The 12,835-nt window shown below is 38.9% G+C and overlaps 1 protein-coding gene across 1 annotated transcript in view; it reads left to right on the top strand.

The window, feature by feature from the left end:
• The window catches only part of GCC2 (GRIP and coiled-coil domain containing 2), a 30,866-nt gene extending 24,661 nt beyond the window's left edge, over window positions 1-6,205 (top strand). The window contains exons 21-23 of the mRNA XM_015637390.2: window positions 301-440; window positions 1,235-1,436; window positions 2,522-6,205. Coding sequence (XP_015492876.1) covers window positions 301-440; window positions 1,235-1,436; window positions 2,522-2,592 — 413 coding nt within the window. The 3' untranslated portion in view covers window positions 2,593-6,205. The remainder of the gene's footprint in view (window positions 1-300; window positions 441-1,234; window positions 1,437-2,521) is intronic.
• The last annotated feature ends 6,630 nt before the right edge of the window (window positions 6,206-12,835 follow it).

Raw genomic sequence — 12,835 nt, 5'->3', positions numbered from 1 at the left:
CATGGATAGCTATTGAAAATCTCAATTTATGGGTAGGAAAGAAGGAGTAAGTTAAAACCAAGTATCTTGGGGTACTCTAGAATTGCCAGCCCCCTTCTAATCCATAAACAAAAATAGATCAGAAAATAAGCATGCAGCAGCATTGATGCCTGTTAAGTCCACACTCTGACTTTGCATTAATTCTGTTCATAAGAAACTAATGAATGATTAAGACATTAACCAAGTCTTGATGCTAAGTTAGTATGAAGTAGGTGCAAGTGCTTCTTCCTTTTCTTAGTTTTCTTTTCCAATTAATTGCAGAACCATCTCAGTGGCAAGCAGATCTCACCAAGGATGAACTGATTCAGAAACTAAACACAACAACTAAGAGTGCTGATCACTTGAATGAATTACTTCGTGAATCAGAAGCAACCAATGCAATCCTAATGGAACAAATAAAGGTTAGCAGACACACAAGAGACGTGAGGACAGCTCTAATTTCCATGGTCTGTTTCTTAGACCAAATGTTTTTCAGAAAATCCCTGTCTATAAAATTTTGGTGATGTAAAGCTTAGTTTGGGAGGGGGTTTTATTCCACAGGTCTAACTAGTGCTTCTAGGGTCTACTTCAGTTTTTGGGTTTTTTTTCACTACAGTTTGTAGTTGGGTAGGCATGGTGGGGAGAGGGGACAGGAGTGTGGAGTAAAAGCTTCTACAAAAAAAAGCCTCAAGAGTTTGGAAGTTTAATGTTTAGTAAAGGGTCCATGCTATTTTCACTTAGATAAAAGCAGTAAGTACCAAGGGAAGCACTGTCGAATTTCTCTTTCTGTAACCCATATTAGCTCTCTTAAGTTAAAAGAAGACACATGAACTCATGAGTGAGTGAGTGAGCTTTCTGAAGACATTTCTAAATGTACTAAGCTTTCTCTTCAAAAATGCTTTTAAATGAATGTCATCAGATTTCCAAATTATTTAACTGTTCAACTGTTACTACTCTTTTATCACTGATATTGTATCTCTGTACTGCACAAATTTTATCAAAAAAGGTTATTTTCAGTCAATAATAAATTCTTACAACATTATCACATATTTTATTTTCACTGGATTTTCATCCTGTATATGTTGCTAAACACCCATTATTCTTTTTGAAGCAAGCTGTGCAATTAATTTTTTAGCTCTTCAAAAGACCTTTGTTCAATTACTCATTAAATGAAGCAAGCAGTATTTTACTTTTTTTTTTTTCTTCTCATCTGCAGCTTCTTAAGAATGAAATAAGAAGACTGGAAAGAAATCAAGAGAGAGAAAAGTCTGTGGCTAACCTAGAATACTTGAAGAATGTTCTATTGCAGTTCATATTTCTGAAATCAGGAAGCGAGAAGGAACGGCTGCTCCCAGTGATAGACACCATGTTGCAGCTCAGCCCTGAAGAGAAAGGGAAGTTGGTTGCAATCGCCCAAGGTACATGGTGTTCAAAATATTGTCACAAAGAGGAAAATTGGAAAAGGGATAGTTCTGTGCTGTCTGTTTTCTAGACCTTTGAGAAAAAACAAAACTTAGTATAATGTCAGTGAGCTAGTCATAAAACCATTTTCTCTGTTGGGAAGTTACTATTCAGTTTTCAGTAAACAGAACAAATACCATTAAATTGATATAAAATATAATATTTTCCAAAACATTCACATTTTAGGAAGATAATGGTAAGTTGAAAAATGTAATGCGTTCAGGTTTTGAATAGAGTTATTTTTTATTTTTTTTGTCAAAATTGAGGTTTATATAATTTAATTATTTTCTTTGCAGGTGTTCTAAACAGATAACTAAAGTGGTCTTCTCAAGGCAGTACTACAAATCTAATATTAGTTTCAATATAAAACATTTAAAGATATGCTCTTTGTTGAAGAAATAAAGGAACTAGGGAAGGATGTAAAAAGAGTTGGGTATTTGCAAGAAATTAACACAGGATTTCTGTGTGCAATAATGTTCTGTTTCTGCTTCAAATACTCTGAGCATTTGTTCCCTTAAAATGCTTTTTAAGGTATTGTTTGTCATTTCTCAGTGACAGTAACTGTAGCTTATTGTACTTCATTAGCAACTTACCTATACTTTTTAGAATTAATATAAACAGTAAGCAACACATGTACATGTAAGAACTTAAAACTTGTGAACAAAATCACATTAGAAAGGGAAGTGTTCAAGTACTGCATTCCATGATAGGCTGTGCATTTGGAAAAATAAGATAGAAGTCAAGTTCATAGCATGTTGATGTTGTTCTGGCCCTCTAATGAAGACTGATTGAATTTTTCTGGAGAATAGTGATAAATTTCCTTTTTCAGACATTCTTAAGTACCCAAAGTAAAGTGGACTTGGTGGTACAATCCATATCTATGTCAACCCAAGAGTGAGTTCCTTTCTCAGCAAGCTTGAGGACAGCATTTGAAAAAGGATAAAGGCAAAGAGTGGGGGCAAGGTCATGTAACCAAATGGTGCAATGTCTAACACAGTAAATGTCTAACATAATAAAAAGCATGTTTCTCTTCCTCCTTCAGGTGAAGAAGAGAGTACCTCACGGCCTTCTGGGTGGGCTTCATACCTCCACAGCTGGTCAGGACTTCGATAAAACAGTGGAAACACTGAATCTTTAAAAACATTCCAAAAACAAGTGCAAACCAGAGAAATCTTACTGTAGATCTGTTGGTGTTGTAGTGTTGAACTACAGGGTTTTATTTCTGTGTGTTATTTTCAGCTTTTTAGGCTCTACTAAGAAAGAAGCCTGCAGTAGCTCTGAAACATGGTCCTATGTTATGCTCTGGCAGCAGTGAATTATTTTTCTTGTAAATGTTAAAGCTGATAGTAAGAACTATGAGAAGTGACAAATTAATTGCAAATAGCTTGGAAACAGAATATGTCACCCTGTGATAGCTCTTTTGATATCAGTTTAAAAGTTTGGCCTAATATATTAACTGGAATAACTAGAGTTTAGATTTAAAGCATTTAAAAGTGTTTACAGTTGCTTTCACATATCACTGTCAGCTAGCTAATCTATATGGTTAGTGTTATTCTCTACACATTTAAGAAATATAAAATTATTTCCTCTCTTGTGATGGCTACAAAATATAAGACAATTAAGAAACAGAAAGGGCATTTTCTGCTTTAAAGTTGTAGTCTTTCCTAAATTATTTTGCTTTTGCAGAACATGAAGGCAACAGTTCACAAAATGTAGAAGGTGCAAAAATCTGCATGAAATACAGTGCTTGTCACAGCTGGTACTGTAGTTGAGATTAATGGCATCTATGGAAGCCATAGGATAGTACTGCAAGACTCAGAGGTCCTAAATGAGCTAAAGCTTTGTGAAAAAGGACTGAAACTAGGGCTTTTTAATCTGAGGTTGGAAGTTCGTGGAAAAGACCAGGAAGAAACGTTCCATTACTGTAATGATGTCTGTAATTGGATGACAAGACTACTCATACTGACTTAGTCATAGTGAAGACACTAAAGAAAGAATCTGAGCCCACAGGTCAGACTCCTAACATTAACTTCTGAGAGAAAATAATGACGCTTTTGTCAATAGATGCATCTTTTAAATGTTCTAAGGATTGAAAATCTTATTCTCTCACTTACCTGTATGTGTGCACATTGTTTGCACAGATCTTTTGCACAGATGAGATGATCTTTGTTCCAGGTTACTCAACAGAAGTTGTTTTTTCCAAGAAAAATAAATTTCTACCATCTCTGCTTCTGTTAGCAGCACAGCACCTTTTTTTTACCTTCAGTGTCTTCTCCCCTTTACAGTCCATAATGCCTTTCACCATCTTAATTTATTTGTAAGGTTTTAAAAAACATGCATATGTGTTTGAATCCTGCTTATGTTTAAACCAGAGTGTTTTTCTTTTTCACCCATATTTTTATGTTCTCTGTGTTGTTTTACAGGGAGTCTTTCCCTGGTACATATACAAATACTAAATGTATTTGTACAAATACTAAATGTATCCCTTGCCTATCTACCTGAGCTCAGGCTCTGAGGAAATGACACTTGTTCCTTTAATATTGCCTTATTTCAGGCTGAGATTAATCTGAACATATGAATGGCAGAATGGCAACATGTTGAGAATAAACTGTTCAGTAAGTTTGCTTTTGCTTTAATTTCTTGCTTATTGTATATGTTTCGGTACACAATCAACAAAGCAAACAGGCTTTATTTAGGTATTTTAATTCCTTTCCACTGTCTTAGGCACTTCTTTCTATTTTCTTCCCCTCCAATATGCATTTTAACTGGAACTTTTTTGGTTTGTGCTACTGGGGAAAACATTCTCTGTGGACTTTCAGAACATAGAACTGATCAACAGCAGTGTGAGGGACGAGTCTTCCAGGTGTGTGTAGGTAGCAGACAGGAGGCTGTGTTTAGGCTTTCTTGCATTTGCCTTTGGAATGATACACCTTATCTTCAGCATTTGTGATTTGGACCAGACCTCGAATGTTGGATTCGAACTCCTTATTCAGCTGGGTTTGGTAAACATCACTCAAAAGAATGCCAAAGCACAGCAACAGGAGAGATTTGAAATATGTATAAAAATAAGTGTTAGTCGTCCTCCTGCTGTGATTTTTAACAATGGAAGCACATGAGTAGAAGGGTATGGCTTTGTCTCACTCAGTTCACACTCCTTGCAACTGACTTGATTTAATCTTTGCTATTGCTAAAGAGGTGTGATGAGTTCCTCTTAAAATGCACATATTTCAGAACTGTAAATTATTTAACATTGTAAGCTGTGAATAAAGGTATGCAAGTAACATATCACCGGCTGTATGAAATACCAGTTGCTTATTGACTTCTTTCAAGTCTGAGTTGCATGCTCACTGTTTTTAGTAAAACTTGAGTACCGTACTTATGAATGTTGTGAACAACTTGCATTAATATATATTTTTTTTACAATGAAATAGTGAGATCTTAATTAATGTAAAAATATTTTAATAACTGTTACTAAACTGTTTTCTGTTGCTAAGATTGCCAGAACTTACCTATGTGGCAATAAACTGACTGTAAGCAAATATATCAAAGTTTAACAGACACTTGAGTACATCGCATAGAAGAATGTGAACTGGAAACAAGATTATTTTGCATAGAGAACTTTTTATATGTCATATATTTGCATTTGTAATGTGCAGCACTGGAGCTGTGATTTGCTTTCAAAAAGCAATTTAAAGTTTTAACTAGTACTGCTGCTGCTTGATATACTGTGGTGCTCTTTTTTGGAAGAGCATTGTGCTGACTGGTTTCTGGTTCATTTTGTTTTCTTTACAGTGCCACATTTATTAGAATGTTTCACAGAAAATGTCACCCTTGCCCAAAATGTTTATAAGCTTAGGACCAGTCTTTTAACAGTCTGCCTTTGGCCCAAGCATAAGGAGAACATAATAATAATAACAATAATAGTAATAATAATGATTCTGCTGTCACTATGCAGACTGTATATTAATTAAAAACCAGAAATGGGAGTGATTCAACGTTCCCGAACCTGCATGTGCACTGTGATTGAATTTTTAGCTACCTAATGCTGACTTAGAACCAGGTTATCTATCTTTCATTTTCCCTTTACCCAGAAGGGAGATTCATCTGTGCAAGCAAATAGAGCTCCAGCTGAAAGACAAGGAGATCAGAGCTTGTCAGACTGTTGTACAGATGTGGCCAGTTGAATCTGGAGTTCAGGATGGCTGAAGGGAACCATGTTAGAAATTATACACAAGAGAGTAAAAGTTGCTTTTTTTCTTCCATGACCCTCCTTGTCCAAAGTATAATTGTGAGAATACAGGGTTAGATTATCTTCTAAATTTAAATCCTCCTTCATCCTTTTGCTGTGATAAGAGATGATATATCATGAAATTGTGGAGGAATGCCTAAAAACTCTCCTTAGTTTGTACAAAGTGACTTTGAAGGCATCTTAAACATACATGCTTCATTTGGCTTTGCCTTTGCTTCTCCCAGTGCACCAATACTTCCTAAACTACCTGCTAGTTCTACTATTGTTGGTACTGTGAAAATATGTCTCTTTCAAGCCTTTCAAATAGCAGTCACCACTCACAAGCTGCAAAACCAAATGTATGAAGAGATAAAAAATATATTTGTTGTAGTAATTTCAGAATTGCTAGTCTGCACAGATAAGTATTTTGTTTGGAAACAATGTCTTTGATGGCCTTTTCTTGTGGCCATCACTTCAATAAAAGTCACCTTTACTCAACAGAGTGCCTTTCGTTTTCCCTCAATGCCTGTTCTGAAAAAATGTTCTGAGAAAATGCTACTCAGATGCAAGGTAAAAAACAAGGACTGTCTAGCATTGTACTGAAGAGATTTTATGGATCTGGTATAATATCCACGGCCTCTACTTTGGAAGGCAGCTGCAGCAGTGGATTCTTCTGGGTGAACAGAAGATAAATCGGTTTTTTATAGGGTTTTATTTTTTAAAAAAAATTTAAAAAATTTAAGTTACTTCAATTGTGTTACTAGATTGTCACCAGCAATCTGACAATATTAGACATGAAGGAGAGGAGGGATGCAGAAGCTGTTAATGGCCTTATAGCAGGATTGCACTTAGTGTGTGTTTGAGTACTAACTACCTTATAAATCAGCATGCGTTTCTAATTGCACTCAACTTTAAAATTTACATAATTATCCCTTCCCTAATAAGCTGTGATAATTTTTCTTTATCTACATGATCGTCCTAGTGCAAAGATTACATGCTCAGTGGATGAAGAGGAGATTGATTTGATTTAAGCAGGAGTTTGGTGTGTTTATTTTCTTGCCAACTATTTTTCTTAGACCATTCTTATTACACAAATACGTGGTCAGAGAGGGGATCATAAGCCGTGAAAAGAAGACATAATAAATGGATATAAGGGTCAAAAAGGAGACACTTCCAGTCAGCTTCCAACAGCTTTCATGTATATATCCTATGGGGAAGGGAAATAATAATGACTACTTTTTAAATGAATTTGATTTAAATTTACCATATGGTTGTGAAAGGCTGAGAAGATGCATGTTAGATCCGAGAGCTTCCCGTCTTTCCTTCCTGTCCTGTGTTTCTCAGGCTCATTCTAAGGATTCAGACTGGATTGAATAGTGAAGACTGAGAACAGTAAAATAAGTATGGAAATTAATATCAGTTACTGCTCCAACAAATCAGCATGCCTTGGTATTGGCAAATATATATATTTTTTTTTTTTTTGCTGTCAGTTGAATGCTTAAAGAATCAAAGGTAGATGTAATCAGTGTCAAAAACAGTGTGCTCTTTTGGGCATGGGTGCAGTCCCTGTCCTCCCACAGCAGGCTATGAAAGTGTTTTAAATTGATAGACATTGGATAGCAGCTGTGTACGAGCATAGGATTTAAGTGGAGTTTATTGTTTCATTGCCTGAAAATCGAAGCTTGTTCTGAGAACACTCAGGCTGTTTCCGGAGGGGAGGTACATATCAGCTCTTGGCTCTCTTTCCTTTTGCGGCATGCAGAGCATCTCAAAATTGAAAAGCATAGAAACCATTACAGAGCTCCAGAAAAAGGCTTCCAAATACGGTTTTACTGTTATTACTCCCCTTTGTGGAGTTAAGTTGCTGATGCTCAGCATTACTCTTGCCAGGGGAGAAGGCCAATTGTATCATTTTGGCTTTAGCATCCATATATTTATTCAGAGTAGTTAATGTTCCTTTCACATCTAGTCACAGCATTGACTTAAACCTGCAGCTGTAGCAGTCCAGGTGAAGCTGCCCACCTTTGCAAGGGGACAGGTTTGGGGTCCCTCTGCTCCAGAGGCAGAGGGCTACAGCCTCTGGAACAGGGGGGAGAAAAGCAAATGATGATAAAAACCTGAAACATCTCCTGTTGTTGATGTGGCAGCTCTCTGTCCCTGTCCTGACTACTTTCTATTCAAAACTGGTTAAACCAGTTGTTTGCAGTGGTGGGGGATAGTGGATATGTTGCAGGAAGAGGATTTTCAGGAAACTCAGAAATGCTAAGGTCAGGTTTTGTAACATTCTGGAAAAGATGGGAAATGACAAAAAGCTTGAAATAGAAAAATTACACACTTTTACTAAAAATGTTAGAGTAATACCATGATCTCCAGGAGTCATTATTTCTTAAAGTACCTGTTCTGTGGTGCTACTGTAAGTTTTTTCTTTAGCCTTTACTGTGTCTGTACAAGTACTGATCTTGTCATGAGCAGAAATTTATACTGCTAAATATGGAATTTTATCGATCAATTTTTCAGAGGTTTGAGATTGAACAATGAAAGTTATATCCTTGCTTTTGCACAGTCTCCTTCCCTTTTCCAAGAATAAATGATGCTGAATATACTAGGTGTGTCTAAAATACATGAAGCAGAAATCTGACTCTTTTTATATGGATGTCAGAATGATCACTAAAATAAGTCTTCTAGTACTCTGAGCAAACTAAGTATTGTTTTTAATAACAGCAATGTTTTTTAGAGACATCAAATAGTGGTCAAAACTTATTTACTCAATTGATTAGTGAAGTTAATAATGTTGAGCAAAAATATGAAACCTAAATAGTTTTTCACCTGTTAATTCATTAACAGCTTTGCTAAGAATGTTTAGCTGGACACCTTGTGTTTGAAAGTTATTCCTACTTATGTGGTCAAAGTTTCCTTCACTGTTGCTTTAACTTCATAGCTTTGCAGGTGTGACATGAACACTGGCAGTTGATTTAAATCCATTGATTCTATTAAGGTAAACAAGCATGGAACTACTCTGCTAACAGGCTCTCAGAGTCGGAGTAGGCTTAGATTGGATATTAGAAGTAAATTTTTTACTGTGAGGGTGGTGAGGCCCTGGAACTGTTGCTCAGAGGAGCTGTGGATGCCCCATCCCTTGAAGTATTCAAAGCCAGGTTGGATGGGGCTCTGAGCAACTTGGTCTAGTGCAAAACATCCCTGCCCATGGTGTGGGGGTTGGAACTATGTGTTCTTTAAGGTTCCTTACAACCCAAACTATTCTATGAATCTACCATCTGCAGCTGCATGAAGTTCTGGAAGAAAACAAAAGCTAGAGCAAGTACCACAGTTAGTAGTTACTTACTCGTGTCTCTTCATACCACTCAGGCAAAACCATAAAATACTTTCTCATTTCCAGAAAAAGAACTTGATGTAAAGATGCTGATATTTGTGATTAGAGACAGGAAGTCAAATTCTTTGACCAAGCAGCTGCCTTCTCATCTGTCCCCAATAACCCTTCCTTTCTCACTTCTTCCCCAGGCCTACAATAAGGGCCTTGTTCAATATCAGCAAAACTGATCATGCATTTAGCTCTGAATAGGTAAAGGCTCTGTGCTGTCTCTTAAGAGTGGCAGAATCATTTAGGTTGGAGAAGACCTTGAAGATAAGAGTCCAACTATTAACTTGACATGGCTGAGGTGCCAGTGCCAGCTGCAGTACAATAAGTTTGGTATTTCAACGGTGATGGAAAATGTAAAGCGGTCTGGAAACAGAGCATCAAAAGAATATGCCTACTTAAAACTGCATTGTACTCTGGTCTGAAAGGGAGAAATGAGAGTAAAAAACAACCAACAAAAGAAGTCTGCATTAATTTTGTGATGAATATGCTTGTCTGGAGAAATGGAGTCCAAATTCCCTGCTTTGCCACATGCTTCCTTTGTAAATTTAATTTCAGCGTCTCTGTCTCTATTTCCTGACTTGCCTGCTGGGATAATGGCACTTCTCTACCTGATGCCAAGTACATTAGCAGCAGAATGTTAAACTTGTTGATGGGTTTGTAAGCAGAAATAAGTAGGCAGATTACCATATTTTCTTTAAACTGCATAGGAAGAAAATTATCATGGCCTGCATTATACTGGAATGGAAGGAATTAGCTCCTTTTGAGTCTGTGGTGTGTGTTTTGTGAATCCTATTAAATTACTTGCCTAAGTATTCTGGACTGAATTTTACAAGTTAATTAGAATGCCAGCATGCTCTAATACTATGTAATGGACAATTAATATCAATTAAGAATTGTTATTTCTGTTGTAAAGCAAGACAAAACAAAAATTGAAATCAGACCCCAAGGCACAAACTTGCTGCAGAGTGCACAAAGCCTGGGGAGGCAAACTGGGAAACTGAATTCCTGGCTTTTCTTGGTACTAGCAGCATTTCCAAAAGCTGCTAGTACTTAGTGTTTGGCCTGTGTACATGTTTGGGGAAGGCTCTTTCACTGTCTATGAGAATGCCTTTGCTACTTTGAGATTATATTGCTAGCAGACTAGACTTCAGGGATTTCATCTGTAAAAGCCCTGGAAGACTGTACATGGTGCAATTCACTTGCTGTTAAATCTATTAATGTGCTCTCCAAAGGAAGCGCCACAACGGCTGCACATGTTGGCTGGCAGTGCCTGTTAATTATTTCCAGAATCTACTGTTTTGAACTTTGCAGCCCTGGTATTTGCACGCCTGCCCAGCCACCTCCCTGCCATTTCAGGCTGTGCTGGTCAGAGGTGCTGCTCTTTAGCAGCCAGGGACAACCACCTCGTACAGCCCCCCAGGAGGATCAGCAGTGAGAGAGACCCTGAAATCCTTGAAGACAAGCTGAAGTTAATTAAAGGCATTCATGAAGCTGCCTACAAATAATGGCAGACTGCCCAAAGCAGATTAGAAAGAAACCAAAAGGGTTGTATTACCTCTTCAGCTGGCACAGAATGAGTACTTACTTATTTAGACGATATAAGGAAGCTTTGCTGACAGACTCATTAAAATGGGTGGCTGTTTTGGGGTTGGGTTTGGTTGTTATGTGTTGTTTTGTTTTTTTTAATTGAGGGGGGTTGTGATTGGGTTTTCAGCATAATCACACCATTGTTGAGGCTGGCAGGCACCTCTGGAGGTCACTTGTCCAACCTCTCTTTTCAAGCATGGCTACCTACTGCCAGATTCCTAGGACCATGTCCAGACAGCTATGGAGTACCTTCAAGGGTGGAGACTCCACAGACAACCTCTGCCAGTGTTCAGTCACTCTCACAGTGAAAATTTCCTTGATATTCAGTGGGAACCTCCTGTATTTCAGTTTGTTTCCCCTACTTCTATTCCTGTCACTGAACTCCACTGAACAAAGACTGTCTCTGTCCTTCTTGCACCCTCTCTTTTCAGATATTTTTAATAGGCAAGATGTCTCTGACCCTTCTCTTCTCCAGGCTGAGAAGTCACAGCTCTCTGTCTCTCCTCTTAAGAAGGGTGCTCTAGTCTCTAACTAATGTCTTAGTGGTCATTTGATGGGCTCTTTCCAGTATGTCCATGTGTGTCTTGTACTGGCAAGCCCAGAACTGGACTCAGCCCTCCAGGTGTGTCTTGACCGGTGCTGAGTAAAGGGGAAGGATCACATGTCCCTTTTCTGGCATATCATCCCTTCCCTTTTCAGACATATACTTTATTTTCCTCTTTATGCAGAAATGCATTCCCTATGATGCTAAAGTCTTGCTGTGTTTTATTCCTCATCTTGGCAAGCAAAACTGAGCCCTGCCAAGGAGCAAAATAACAAATAAACAAACAAAAGTACTACAGACAGTCTGTGTTTCTACAGCTGTATTCCTCTATAGAATCATGCTTCTGGCATAACCATCAAATACCTTTTGTGCATCATAGTCCCAAAAATTTACAATCTTTTCCTGGTTTTGATGGATACCAAAGTAGTTGTATACCATGTTTGAATTATTCTTTGTGATCTGTGCTTACTCATCCCTGTCTATGCTGATTTTCACTGGCTTAACACACTCCTTTGAGCTGTCTTCTTGGAGCCATATAAATATTTCCTTAATCCTGGCAGGCAAATATTTGCATTTTTCATTCCAACACACCACTTCCTTGTTCTGATATTAAGGACAGCAATGGGTGACAATACAGACAGCTCAATAATGACACCTTTTCTATTATGCTCCTTTTATTTGTCCATAGCTCTGCCTTTGAAACTTCCATGGTTTGGAATGAGGTTGCTTCTCTCCAAGCGATGCAGGAGGATTGGCCCAAGGTTTGGCAGTGTTTGGTGGCAACTTTCTTACATTTACTTTCTAAATTGAAACTTTCTCAGCTGAGCCTGAGAGAGGTGCTAGCCTTTCCCCATGCTACTGCTTATTAATGCTTTTACACGTTTAAATAATGTCGATTTAAACCAGCTCCAGCAAATTTAAATTCTGGCTCCAGCAAAATTCACCTAAGCACATTTGGCGCCCCAAACTGAGGCGATAGCTTTCTTGCTACAAATCATCCTGCACTACCCAACCACGTGTAGGAAACAGTGAAAATACTTGCAATTGTTTTGACAGCAATTTTCTGTTCAGGGAAAAAAAACCAAAAAACAAAAAAACAAAAACCGAAAAGCACAAAACCAGCAACAGCCGCTCCCAGGCACCTATCTCACCTAACTCTGCGGGGCGTTTCGGCCGCCGCCCCTCCGGCCGCCGCATCTCCCGCAGGGCTGACAGAGGAGGCGAACGCCTCCCGCGGGCCCGGCGGGAAGCACATGGGACGGGGGGATCGCAGCTCTTGGCAATGACTTCCGTCTATTTCCCGGCGGGGCGGTGGGATCCCATCTCCCGGCGGTTCGGTGGGATCCCATCTCCCGGCGGTTCGGTGGGATCCCATCTCCCGGCGGTTCGGTGGGATCCCATCTCCCGGATCGGTGGGATCCCATCTCCCGGCGGTTCGGTGGGATCCCATCTCCCGGCGGATCGGTGGGATCCCATCTCCCGGCGGTTCGGTGGGATCCCATCTCCCGGCGGTTCGGTGGGATCCCATCTCCCGGCGGTTCGGTGGGATAACATCTCCCGGCGGTTCGGTGGGATCCCATCTCCCGGCGGATCGGTGGGATCCCATCTCCCGGCGGAT

The sequence above is a fragment of the Parus major genome, chromosome 1 (assembly GCF_001522545.3).
Source record: "Parus major isolate Abel chromosome 1, Parus_major1.1, whole genome shotgun sequence".
NCBI classification, from domain to species: Eukaryota; Metazoa; Chordata; class Aves; order Passeriformes; family Paridae; genus Parus; species Parus major.
This window is presented reverse-complemented; position numbering and strand designations above follow the sequence as displayed.